This window comes from Somniosus microcephalus, chromosome 5, assembly GCF_052327205.1.
Source record: "Somniosus microcephalus isolate GS21.2 chromosome 5, FLI_Smic_1.0, whole genome shotgun sequence".
Classification (NCBI taxonomy): Eukaryota; Metazoa; Chordata; class Chondrichthyes; order Squaliformes; family Somniosidae; genus Somniosus; species Somniosus microcephalus.
Genome location: NC_140991.1, coordinates 108719254 through 108732980, shown reverse-complemented (window position 1 = coordinate 108732980; position 13727 = coordinate 108719254). Strand labels below are relative to the sequence as shown.

Sequence of the window (13727 nt, the reverse complement as noted above, 5' to 3'; positions counted from 1 at the left end):
CAGGTAATGAAAGAGTGGCTGCAGCCTTTGGGACACTATTTTGTTTTGGTCACTGAATGGACACATGGTCAGGACTGCTACAAAATGGTTCGGGTAGTGGTTTGAGGTCACTGCCCGCACAGCACACTCTATTGCAGGTCCCTAGTGATGCCAGGAAGGATCCCCAAACTAAGTCAGAGTGTAATGTCAAATTAATTGCAATCTATACAGAATATCCCATCAGTGATAGGTGCAAACCATTAAATCTGTAGAATCAAAAAGCAACAAGGACACACATTTACAGCAAGGCTCTTTTAATGTTGTACTTTTCTCCCTTATTTTTTAACCAAACTACAGTACATACTTAAAATAAGGCATGACACAGTTTGGAAATTTAAAAATTTATAAACTATCCTAAATTCCTGAACAGAAAACACCATGTTTAAGAGTGTGGTTTTTAATTAGGAATACAATGGATTACACCCCCATCAGTCCAAAGGCAAATACAGGTACTTCTGAGCTTTCACAATGTAAATATCCTGGAGTCCCTAAGCATGCAAAACAAAAACCTGCTCTACCTCATTGGACTAGTTTGTAGCAGTGACTGTCTCCCTGTCAATGCAGCAACTTCTTAATAGCAGAAACAATATTTACTGGCACCACACAAAGTTTTACCATAAAAGGCTAGAAATGGACAAGATAATGAACATTTATAAAATATAAGAATAAAAAATATATACAGTGATAAAAGGTTAAGAACAGAACTCATTAAGCAATACAAATGAAAGATTAAAATTATTTGCTGTGTACACTTCAGTATTTTTTCGGTTACTCTGGGCACCGTGGGTGAAGAGGGAACTCTGATAGCTCCCATCATGCACTCTGGTCACTATTCTTTTCTCCACATACACACAAGAGTGTAGGTCCAAACACATCTGTGTGACTGTTTTATTTATATCTTGTCTGTCAAGTAGCTCTACAAAAACAAGCTTTTTTTTTTACAACAAAACAATAATTGAAAAAATAAATATGCAACCAGCTTTAAATGGTAATTAAAAAAATCAAGTTGTTTTTAACCACAGCATGCCAAATCATTCTTTGCACAAACTCTGGCAATGATGATTTACCTGTTTTCATTGTAAAATACAGTAACTTCATAAGCTTCTTCAGCAACAAAAACATATACTCTATACTTGTATGATCTACATAAAACATATTTACAATGGGTATTTGGCATATGTGTAATCATCTATACTATCAGCTTTTTGTTCTGAAGTGTAAATGCATTCCGATTAGTATTCACATACTTGGGAATATTCTTTTCAAACCTGGTGGTAATCCATAGTATCATATATTTAGGTTTCTTTTGAATCTTATTCTTTCTTTCTCTTTGTGTGTGTGTTTTCCATTTTGGTTCATTTGTGCTGATCTTTCCTGAATCGCCAAAAATACATCAGAGGAATACCTTCCTATAATTATCTTAGATGAACCATTCCTTTTTACTCTCATCAATGGTTTCTGTGAAGTTGGGATCATTGTTCATTATAGCTGCATCGGCATTCTCGGCAGACTCAGCCCCCTTTGCCTCGTTGGTGTGGTAGGTTCCTTTGTGGCGGAACATGTAACGAATCAAGAAGACTAATGTGCAAAGGATGGTGAAGATTACGACTGCAATAACACCTAACAGAGAAAAAAAAATGTAATTAGTCAAGAGATTAAACAGTGAGATCAAGGTGACAGAATGACCAGCCCTATGGAATTGCTTTTAATCTTAAAATTATTTTTCCTTGGACATTTACTCTCTTCCCATTATTTCCTGAACAGATTGACTCCTTGAAGAGGTATGGCTCCACAGGCACTGGTTGTCTTCCAGTACCTTGTCCAAGTGGCCATTATTTGTGTGCTCCCAGACAGCAAGTGGCATCAGGTTGCTCACTGAGTCACTATGGGATGAGCGGGTTGCTTTAAATCACTGCTGTCCAATACATTAGCCACTGGCCACATGTGGCTAACTGGAAATCCAGCTGTAGCTAATTGCACTTTTGATTAGTAAATAAAAAATAAGTGATCTCAATGCTCATTGCACAGCAAATGCATGTGTACTTTAACCTTCATGTGCGTTTGTTGGTAAAATGGTAATCGTTATGTGTGCTTTACTTCCTTGGTTACTGCTCATCTTCTAACATGGTATGTAACATGGGTGAAAACACGATGGAGATGTTGTATGGCGAGGGAGCCGTCATCATGGTCAGCTTGACCAATGAGAATAACGGCTCCAGGCCAGCAGAAGAAAACAAGTCCAACCAATAGCGAGCAGCTCCAACAGGGCATATCATGGTGAAGGGCAAGTGGCATCCATATTCTGGGTGGAGAGCAGGTGGACATCTCGTGCGAGTCAACATTCTCAGCAATAACTCTGGTGAAGTCAAAGTACTGCTTCCAGCTATTGGACAAAAACCTGGAAGCTGCACTAAGATTTGCTGTGTCTGATAAATTCATGTCAGAATTCCAAACTTTGGCAAAAGAGAAAATCTGCAAAATTTTCCACTGAATGATATAGAAACATAGAAACATAGAAGATAGGAGCAGGAGTAGGCCATTCGGCCCCTCGTGCCTGTTTTGCCATTTAATGAGATCATGGCTGATCATCCAAATTCAGTACCCTGTCCCTGCTTTCTCCCCATATCCCTTGATCCCTTTAGCCTTAAGAAATATATCTAACTCCTTCTTGAATATATTTAATGAATTGGCCTCAACTGCCTTCTGTTGTGGAGAATTCCACAGGTTCACCACTCTCTGGGTGAAGAAATTCCTCTTCATCTCAGTCCTAAATGGCTTACCCCTTATCCTTGGACTGTGACCCCTGGTTCTGGACTCCCCCGCCATCGGGAACATCCTTCCTGCATCCAGTCTGTCTAGCCCTGTTAGAGTTTTATAAGTTTCAATGAGATCCCCTCTCATTCTTCTAAACTCTAGTGCATACAAGCCCAATCGACCCAATCTCTCTTCATATGTCATTCCTGCCATCCCCGGTATCAGTCTGGTGATGGTAGATGTTTGTTAAGTAAATATACACGTGAAGCATATTTACAATCCAGATCGATAGCTATTTGTGCCCTGACCTGTTACTTTACTGTTTGTAGGTTATCAAGGGGAAGTCATTCACTGCAATTATTCTTTCTTTTTTGGTGAAATCCCTTTTTTTTTAAAAAGGGTATTTTTTGCATTCATTGGTTGAATAAAAATGTGTTTAACATACAAAAAAAAGAATACTTTGCACATGCTGTGGCAGCTCGCCAAGGCTTCTTCGGCAGCATCTCCCAAACCTGCGACCTTTTCCACCCAGAAGGACAAGGGCAGCAGGCGCATGGGAACACCATCACCTCCAAGTTCCCCTCCAAGTCACACACCATCCTAACTTAGAAATATATCACCGATCCTTCATCGTTGCTGGGTCAAAATGCTGGAACTCCCTCCCTAACAGCACTATGGGAGTACCTTCACCACTTGGACTGCAGCAGTTCAAGAAGGCAGCTCACCACCAGCTTCTCAAGGGCAATTAGGGATGGGCAATAAATGCTGGCCTTGCCAGTGACGCCCACATCCCCTGAAAGAATACAAAAAACTTGGCAATAACATTTATTTGCATACTAATACCCAACACCACTGTGTGGTAAAATTCTCCATCTGAAAAATTATCAATCTCAGCCAGGCCATCAAGGTGCTTCCCATTAAGAAGGAAGAAAAAACAAAGAATGAGTGTGATAGCAAAATACTGCGGATGCTGGAAATCTGAAATAACAACAGAAAATGCTGGAAATACTCAACAGGCCAGGCAGCATCCGTGGAGAGAGAAACAAAGTTAACGTTTCAGGTCTGGGACCCTTCATCAGAACTGGAAAAAGCTGGAGATGTAACAGATATTAAGCAGGTGCAGAGACAGGGGAGGGGGGCGGGGGCGGTTGGGAGGGGAGGAAGGAATTGAAAGAACACCCTGTACTTTTGTAAGAGGCAGGAAAGATAAAACGTTGCAAATGGGAATGGCAAAAATCATACTGCATGAAAAATGGGGGCAGGGATAATTATCTGAAATTGTTGAACTCAATGTTGAGTCCGGCAGGCTGCAAAGTGCCCAATCGAAAGATGAGGTGCTGTTCCTCGAGCTTACATTGAGCTTCATTAGAACAATGTAATAGCTCGAGGACAGAGAGATCAGAGTTGGAGTGAAGCGGTCAATTAAAGTGACAGGCGACCGGAAGCTCAGGGTCACCCTTACGGACTGAACGGAGGTGTTCCGCAAAGCGGTCGCCCAATCTGCGTTTGGTCTCCCCAATGTAGAGGAGACCGCATCGTGAGCAGCGAATACTGTATATTAAATTGCAAGAAGTACAAGTAAATCGCTGTTTCACCTGGAAGGGGTGTTTGGGACCCTGGACAGTGGGAAGGGAGGAGGTAAAAGGGCATGTGTTGCATCTCCTGCGCTTGCACGGGAAGGTGCCAGGTGAAGGAGAAGGACTGTTGGGGGTGATTGAGGAGTGGACCAGGGTGTCGCGGAGGGAGCGGTCCCTTCGGAATGCTGAAAGGGGAGGTGAGGGGAAGATGTGTTTGGTGGTGGGATCACGTTGGAGGTGGCGGAAATAGCGGAGGATGATCCGTTGAATGTGAAGGCTGATGGGGTGAAAGGTGAGGACAAGGGGAACCCTATCGTGGTTCTGGGAGGGAGGGGAAGGGGTGAGAGCAGAAGTGCGGGAAATAGAATGGACACGGTCAAGGGCCGTGTCAACCATGGTAGAGGGGAATCCTCGGTTGAAGAAAAAGGAAGACATGTCGGAAGCACTAGTATGGAAGGTGGCATCGTCAGAACAGACGCGGCGGAGACGGAGAAGCTGGGAGAATGGAATAGAGTCCTTACAGGAAGCGGGGTGGGAGGAAGTGTAGTCCAGGTAGCTGTGGGAGGCGGTGGGCTTGTAGTGGATGTTTGTTGAAAGCCGATCGCCAGAAATGGAGACGGAGAAGTCAAGGAAGGGAAGGGAAAAGTCAGAGATGGACCATGTGAAGGTGCGGGAAGGGTGGAAATTGGAAGTAAAGTGAATGAACTTATCCACCACTACCCTCCTCTGCCTGGCTGAACTTGTTCTCACATTGAACAACTTCTCCTTTGACTCCACTCACTTCCTCCAAATTAAAGGTGTTGCTATGGGAACCCGCATGGGCCCTAGCTATGCCTGCCTGTTCATGGGATATGTGGAACATTCTTTGTTCCAGCCCTACTCAGGTTCCCTCCCTCACCTCTTTTTCCGGTACATCGATGACTGTATTGGTGCCGTTTCCTGCTCTTGCCCTGAACTAGATAAGTTCATTCACTTTACTTCCAATTTCCACCCTTCCCTCACCTTCACATGGTCCATCTCAGACTCTTCCCTTCCCTTCCTTGACTTCTCCGTCTCCATTTCTGGCGATTGGCTTTCGACAAACATCCACTACAAGCCCACCGACTCCCACAGCTACCTGGACTACACTTCCTCCCACCCCGCTTGCTGTAAGGACTCTATTCCATTCTCCCAGTTTCTCCGTCTCCGCCACGTCTGTTCTGACGATGCCACCTTCCATACTAGTGCTTCCGACATGTCTTCCTTTTTCCTCAACCGAGGATTCCCCTCTACCATGGTTGACACGGCCCTTGACCGTGTCCATTCTATTTCCCGCACTTCTGCTCTCACCCCTGCCCCTCCCTCCCAGAACCACGATAGGGTTCCCCTTGTCCTCACCTTTCACCCCATCAGCCTTCACATTCAACAGATCATCCTCCGCTATTTCCGCCACCTCCAACGTGATCCCACCACCAAACACATCTTCCCCTCACCTCCCCTTTCAGCATTCCGAAGGGACCGCTCCCTCCGCGACACCCTGGTCCACTCCTCAATCACCCCCAACAGCCCTTCTCCTTCACCTGGCACCTTCCCGTGCAAGCGCAGGAGATGCAACACATGCCCTTTTACCTCCTCCCTTCCCACTGTCCAGGGTCCCAAACACCCCTTCCAGGTGAAACAGCGATTTACTTGTACTTCTTGCAATTTAATATACTGTATTCGCTGCTCATGGTGCGGTCTCCTCTACATTGGGGAGACCAAACGCAGATTGGGCGACCGCTTTGCGGAACACCTCTGTTCAGTCCGTAAGGGTGACCCCGAGCTTCCGGTCGCCTGTCACTTTAATTGACCGCTTCACTCCCACTCTGATCTCTCTGTCCTCGGGCTATTACATTGTTCTAATGAAGCTCAATGTAAGCTCGAGGAACAGCACCTCATCTTTCGATTGGGCACTTTGCAGCCTGCCGGACTCAACATTGAGTTCAACAATTTCAGATAATTATCCCTGCCCCCATTTTTCATGCAGTATGATTTTTGCCATTCCCATTTGCAACATTTTATCTTTCCTGCCTCTTACAAAAGTACAGGGTGTTCTTTCAATTCCTTCCTCCCCTCCTGTCTCTGCACCCACCCCCCCCCCCCCCGTCTCTGCACCTGCTTAATATCTGTTATATCTCCAGCTTTTTCCAGTTCTGATGAAGGGTCCCAGACCTGAAACGTTAACTCTGTTTCTCTCTCCACGGATGCTGCCTGGCCTGCTGAGTATTTCCAGCATTTTCTGTTGTTATTACAAAGAATGAGTGATTCTGCTGCTGCACTCAGCTTGCTTGGGTGCTCTGATAGTGCAGAGTGAAACCAAAAAATAAGGACAAATAAAAAAAAGCTTGAAAACTATTTTTGGAATTGAAATGGACACTTTTCAAAAAACTTGCTTTTGCACAATTTTTCTTAAAACAACCAATTTTTCTCTGCTAAATTATCAGCAGAAGGCAGAGCATCCGAGGATATATTGGCCTAGAAATTCAGTTGCGTTTGCGCCCAATTAGGGGCGAAAGAGTGGGTTGCGCCGGAAGTTGCGTCGCGCCCGAAATTAGGTGGGCCGTAACATCGGCGTTAGCCGGTAGCGCTGCGCCGGCACCGATGACGTCATCGGTGTGCGCAGTGCCCCGGTACCGCCCGAAACCACGCCGATCCCCATCTTCAGTAGCGGCCGCCTCTTCCGTGGCGGGCGCTAACAACATCGGGAGACCGGGTCCTTACTGCAGCCTTAGCGGCGCAAGTTAAGGTGGAGGTGCGGGGCGGCCGCTTTTTCGGCGGTCGCCTGCCCGCACCTCCTTCCCCGGCCTCCTCCACCCCCCCCCCCGCGGCATTGCCAGCTGGTTTCCGTGGAGCCCGGCACTTCTCCGTTGTGCCGGGCTCTTTTGCCGGCACTTGCAATCGGGGCTCCGGCCGTTGCAGGCACCTCCCCCTTAAGAGAAGGGGGAGGCCTGCAGTACAGCAGCTTGCCGCACCGCATCGGGTGGCGCAGTGGGACCGGGAGCGCTGAAATTCACTTTCAGCGCCCCAAGCGGGGCGGACACACCCTGTACCAGCGCCCGGTTCCGCTTTGGGGCGCTGAAAGTAAATATGGGGCGGGCACAACTGGCTCCGCGGCGGGCGCAAAATTTTCGGCGCAAACGTGCTGGCGGGGCTATACCCAATTTCTAGGCCATTGTCTTTGCTGCACTTTCTGCCTCAGGCTGGTGGTGGTGCTCTTTCAATGCTGAACTGATTTAACTGGCAGAAAAATATGCATATGAGCTTGCAACAATTGTGTTTTACTGGTGCAGTGCAGTGATATTAGGCTCCTGGTTCCAATGATCATTGAAGTGAAGCAGGAATATAATTTTATTACAATAGCAAAATACTGCGGATGCTGGAAATCTGAAATAACAACAGAAAATGCTGGAAACACTCAGCAGCTCAGGCAGCATCTGTGGAGAGAGAACCCGAAGATGCTGCCTGACCTGCTGAGTGTTTCCAGCATTTTCTGTCGTTATTTTAACATGATTTTATTTTCCAATTCAAATTTCAGTAGAAGAAGTTGTACTAAATCTTTATTAGTAAATGAATAAACATTTAACAATAAAATGGTGTGATTATCATGGCAACAGTCAAATAGTTTACAGGCACACTAGAATTGCTGCAACTTGGTAATAAAAATATTTTACAGGGTTTTTAGAGGCAGTTTTCTGAGTCGTAAATTGGCTTTTAAAGCTTTACTGTGTCTATTAAGTGTCCTGGTTTGCGATTGTTACATGATAACATGTTGCCTGAATAGCATATGTAACAAATACATGTTAACCTGGCCATAGTGGGAATTACCTTCAATCTGTTTGAATTATTTTCATTTGAAGTACATAATAACATAAATGGTTTTGATTTACAAGATTTTACATCTCAAATTTGAAACTTATTTGCAAATGATTTATTAGCCCATATTTTAAACTCCATTATTCCCCATAAATAAATATCAGAGCAGAATTGCCAATAAGCTATAGTCCTCAAAGGAAACCGCTAAGTCATTGGAAAGCATAGTGTATGCGAAGTAGTTACAGGATTTCAGAAATTGATGAAAATAAGAGGAATAAGGAGACCCTCCAATACCAGCGTTTATGGAACCTTGGAGTCACAAGACAACCAAGCACAAACTGCAGAGCACTGCATCGGCAGTCAAGTGAAGATAATGTTAATGATTGCATTTGAAATAACAACAGAAAATGCTGGAAATACTCAGCAGGCCAGGCAGCATCCGCACCTGCTGAGTATTTCCAGCATTTTCTGTTGTTATTTCAGATTTCCAGCGTCCGCAGTATTTTGCTATTGTATTAATGATTGCATTTGGTTTGGTTGCACCCCAAATACAATATTTCATGGTTGAAGTGGTGAAAGATGAGAAAAGGCTTGCACCTGCCCTTATGTAACCAATCATATCTGCAGGCCCTGGCACACCGAGCTGACAATGACCATTAGAAATTGCCTCCGCAGGCTTCAGGTCAGCATGGAGCCAGTTGTAGATATGTGCTATCTGCTTCAAATTGTCCTGCAGCTAACCTGCAACGCACAGGGTATTGCCAGCGACAGTCAAGACCATTTCCTCCTCATTTTCTGCCATCATCTGTCAGGCATGCTGCCCTCTGGGAAGGGTGCCCCAGAGTGCCAAAAAGGGAAATTTTCCTCACACCCATCTCATGCAGTACTTTCATTTCATTAGCTATGAAACAAGTGCTATGCCACGCCATCACTTGCCCACAGACTCAGTTTCCTGTCTCTGTGTTTATCTTGTCAACCACTTGCGCCGCACACAGCCTTTGTAAAGCTCAAATAGAGAACAGAATTGTTTACAAACTTATGAAAGGCTACATTTTTAACTGCCCCTATGCAGCCATTTATCTTTAAATGTCAGCATCCTTTACTAAAATGTCTGCTTATCTTTTAGTCTTCAGTTGTGAAACATCATAACATGTCCTTTCTCTAGACAGGTGCTAAATGGCCTGTTGTGTATTTTCTGCATTTTCTGTTTTTATCACTTAGATGTCTGTCACTGTGTATGGCAACTAAAAACATTCAAGGCCTGGTTCCATTTCCTATCTATCCAGTCATAGCCAGAAAATCTCCTGCAAAGGCTCCTTTTCCCACTCCTGCACCATTACCTCTGAGGTCCTCCAAGGATCTATCCTTGAGCCCCTCCTATTTCTCATCTACACGCTGACCCTCGGCGACATCATCCGAAAACGTGCCAGGTTCCACATGTATGCTGACGACACCCAGTTCTACCTCACCACCACCTTTCTCGACCCCTCCACTGCCTCTGATGTCACGCTGCTTATCTGCCATCCAGTATTGGATGAGCAGAAATCTCTTCCAACTAAATATTGGGAGGACCAAAGCCATTGTCTTCGGTCCCCGCCACCAACTCCATCCCTCTCCCTGGCCAACTGTCTGAGGCTGAACTAAACTGTTCACAACCTTGGCATCCTATTTGATGCCGAGCTGAAATTCTGACCCCATATCCTATCCATCACCAAGATCACCTACTGCCACCTCTGTAACATTGCCCATCTCCGTCCCTACCTTAGCTCATCTGCTGCTGAATGCCCCAACCATGCCTTTGTTACCTCTAGACTCGACTATTCCAGTGCTCTCCTGGCCAGCCTCCCATCTTGCACCCTTTGTAGACTTGAGCTCATCCAAACTCTGCTGCCTGTATCCTACCTTGCACCAAGTCCCATTCACCCATCACTCCTTCGATCTGTGACCTACAATGGCTCCCGGTCCAGCAATGCCTCAATTTTAAGGATTCCTAGTACTGCTTGAGCTGCTAATATTATAAGAATGAAAGTCTTGTATTGTACTGATATTTATGATTCAATGTTGAAATGATTTCACTGTACGTTATAAATAGTTATACAGTATATTGGTAAGGAAGATCCCATCCTCTTTCCCAATTGAATGTCATAGTTAGGGATACCAATTCTTGAACCTTACTCACCTCCATGAAATTCTGAGAACAAGGTTGGGTCCAACTAAAGGGCACACTAAGATCTCAGATGATCATGAATGACGCAGGTTCTTCTCGGCAACTGCATCTAACACGAAGATAATTTTTATGCAGTTCAGTCTAACCCATAAAAGGGAAGCCCCTATTTCCAGCAATTTGTTTCATACTGGGTGATTTTCCGAGTTCATACTCTGACACTTACCACCAATAATTGCCGAATTTCGATTCACTCCATCTGTGATGGCGCTCTCTTCATTGTATGGAAACTCTGCACTAGCTGAAAATGAAAAGAAACTCAATGTCAGAAACCTAATAACTATTCTTTGGTTAATTAGATTGATTTCGGTAAAGGCAAAGCGAAAAAGAGATGGTGACTCCCAGGAGCTGAAGAGCTTACGCAGGAAGCGTCTGAATTTTAAAAACAAGAGGTTACTTAAACCTCTCAGACACATCATCAGTATCTCCATTAAGAAATTAACAATAGAGGGTTGGTGCCAAGCAGTCTATTCATCAACATTAGTACTGACTTTGTGAGCTAATTCTGGCAGGATTGTTCTGTGCTGTTGACTTCTGTAGGTATCATTAAAAAACTATAGAGTTCCTAAATACAATGTACATCTTTAACACTATAAGGATATTTTTACAAACACTTTTCTTTTTGCAAAGCTCAATAATATGCTGATCAGCATGGCTCATTTGCTTTCACTCTCATTTTTGAATCAAAAGCTTGTCGGTTCAAGCACCCACTAGATTATTTTTGGACAAATAATATAGGCTGACACCCTAGTGCAAGTATGGAGGGAATTTTGCATTGTTTTAGGTGCAGTCTTTTAAATATGATTTAAATGGAATTCCCATCAACAGGTTTGGTGGTTTAGGTGGCAATATTTGAAGAAGAGCAGGGACATTTTCCAGAATCCTGTCCAACATGCCTTCCTCAACAAACACCACCAAAAATAGATGAACTAATCATTCATCTCATTGTTGTTTGTGAGGTCATGGTTGTGTGCACAACGTCTGCTGCATTAAGAATCACTGCTCTCCGCAGTAGCTCATTGCACATGAAGTGTTTTGAGATGTTTCTGAGATACACAAGGATTATATAAACACAAATCTTTCCTTCTTTCTATGCCACACAGATTATTCCTGCAAAGAAATCATATGGACTGAGTGAAGAAGTATTGTGCTTGTACTAACGTGTAATACCAAAAAAGGATAATAGAGTAGAATTTCCGCGAGGCTTCTCTCGATCGTCCACTGTAACTTTGGTGAAAGATCTGTGGAAACCCTGGAAAAATGGTGTAAACATTAGAGTTTTGCCGATTCTTCCATATTTTTAACTTGTGTTGGAATGACCTTGCCTCCTGTTGTGTTGACTGGCTGAAGTCGTGTTTACTTAGGGAATCAAAATTCCTTTAAAATGTAGTCTTCTGTCTTGAAGTCAATCAATTTCAATCTCTTCCACACTGTCATCAAATCAAGCAAGACAAGGTAACCACTCCTAGGTGAGAAGCTTTAAATATCCATACATAGCACTGAGCCAAAGATTTGGTAAAGTTGTGCTGCCAAACAACAGTACAGTGCCATTTTGAACAATGCAGCTTAGTTATATTAACATATTTTCCCTGATGAATACAGATAATACACACTAAGGGATTGGATAGCACAGTTAGTATGCTATCCTTTCAGCTTTGGAACCTAGTCTCATTGCCAACTTAGACTGACGGGATGAGAGCCTTATAGTATGTACAGAAATAGTGCAAAACTAAATGAGATGGCAACTTGCAGGTAGCTGGCACTACAGGCAAACATGCACTAGAACTGGTTTGAGAATTGACAAATATTCTGCGTAGGGCCCTTGCAGCCAGCAGAGGGAAGACTTTGCCAGCTCACTAGGGGTGCTATTCTGAGAGTCAGGTTGAAGTGCATTGTGGGGGAAAAGAAAACTCTACGTTAAATGTAGCCATGCAATACTTGACCTGGTAGTCATTGGCACTGACACTGGTGGTGGGTTTAAATTTTACCATGTGCTACGTTTTTCCCCAAATGGGCAAAGTTGTGATAGTCATAATGGCATGAAATATTTTGAATCACTCAATCATCAAATAGGCAGAAATAGCAAATAATTACTTTGCTTCAGTATTTACAAGGGAGGCATATCAGGTGGACATGACATTGGAAGATGAGATTAGAAATTATTTAAAATGAAAAGAGGAGCAATATTAAATAAACTAATCAAACTCAAAGAGGATAAAACCCCTCATCTGGATGGATTATATCCACGCATTATAATAGAATCTAGAGAAGAGATAGCAGAGGCACTATTACACATATTTAATAATTCGTTAGAAAAAGGTGAAGTGCCAGAGGACTGGCGGATAGTTAACGTTATACCTATATTTAAAGAAGGGAGATAGTCCCCTGGATATATGTTCTATAAATCAGTCAGCTTAATATCGGTAGTAGAAAAAAAATGGAATCCCTACTAAAGGAGAAAATAGCAAAAGATGTAGAAACCAAAAATATAATAATAAATAGTCAGCATGAATTTCAAAAGGGAAAGTCTTGCTTGACCAACTTCACTGAATTCTTTGAAGAGGTAACAGAGAGAGTAGACAAGGGTAATGCAGTCGATGTAATTTATCTAGAAGAGGACGACAGAACGGCCTGGTTGCAAGATTTTTGTAGTGCTAGGAGGAGCACAAATGCTCCTCCTGGCTTCACAGAATTCTTTAAAAACAACTTAACTTTTTGGTGTGGTCTCCAGCAGTAACGGTCTCCTAATATCTGTAAAAAGTGGAACGAGCATGCACTTTGCATGCTCCACCCAGTTTTCCATGAAAATTGCAATTGGTGTGCTGCAACAGGCATAGGGCCTTGATTTGCATATTTAAACAGCCTCCTGCTTGTTTTGGGTGGGAGTACTTGGCGGCCACTTAAAGGCTTAGTGAAACTTGAATCAGGCGGGCAAATGGGTGTCCAAGCTCTCCACTAGATTTTACTCTGCTTGTTTTTCAGGCAAGAAAGAGGCAGTCGGCAGTTTGGAACAGATGACAGAAGTAGACCATTCAGCCCCTCGAGCCTGTTCCGCCATTCAATTAGCGCATGTTTGATCTGTATTCAGTTGGTATTCCCCCTATGTTACCTAACCACGTGGTCAGGGAAGGAATAGATTTAGTGAGCCAGACTTCCCATAGATGTTCTGCACAAGGCAGCAATCAAATACTTGCACCTGAAATACAATAACATTTAAATTTTACCATTAGTGCATGCGAGCGGGAAACGGGCTATTGCTCCTATAAGAATGGAATGACCTGCCCTAGCTATCTTTACAGGAA

General features: G+C 43.8%; 1 protein-coding gene across 1 annotated transcript in view; it reads right to left on the bottom strand.

Annotated features, from left to right (window-relative positions):
* Window positions 1-276: 276 nt before the first annotated feature.
* Window positions 277-13727, bottom strand: part of LOC147117257 (contactin-associated protein-like 2) — a 1950749-nt gene continuing 1937298 nt past the window's right edge. The window contains exons 22-23 of the mRNA XM_085988072.1: window positions 10592-10666; window positions 277-1659 (exon numbers count right to left, since the gene is read on the bottom strand). Coding sequence (XP_085844198.1) covers window positions 1460-1659; window positions 10592-10666 — 275 coding nt within the window. The 3' untranslated portion in view covers window positions 277-1459. The remainder of the gene's footprint in view (window positions 1660-10591; window positions 10667-13727) is intronic.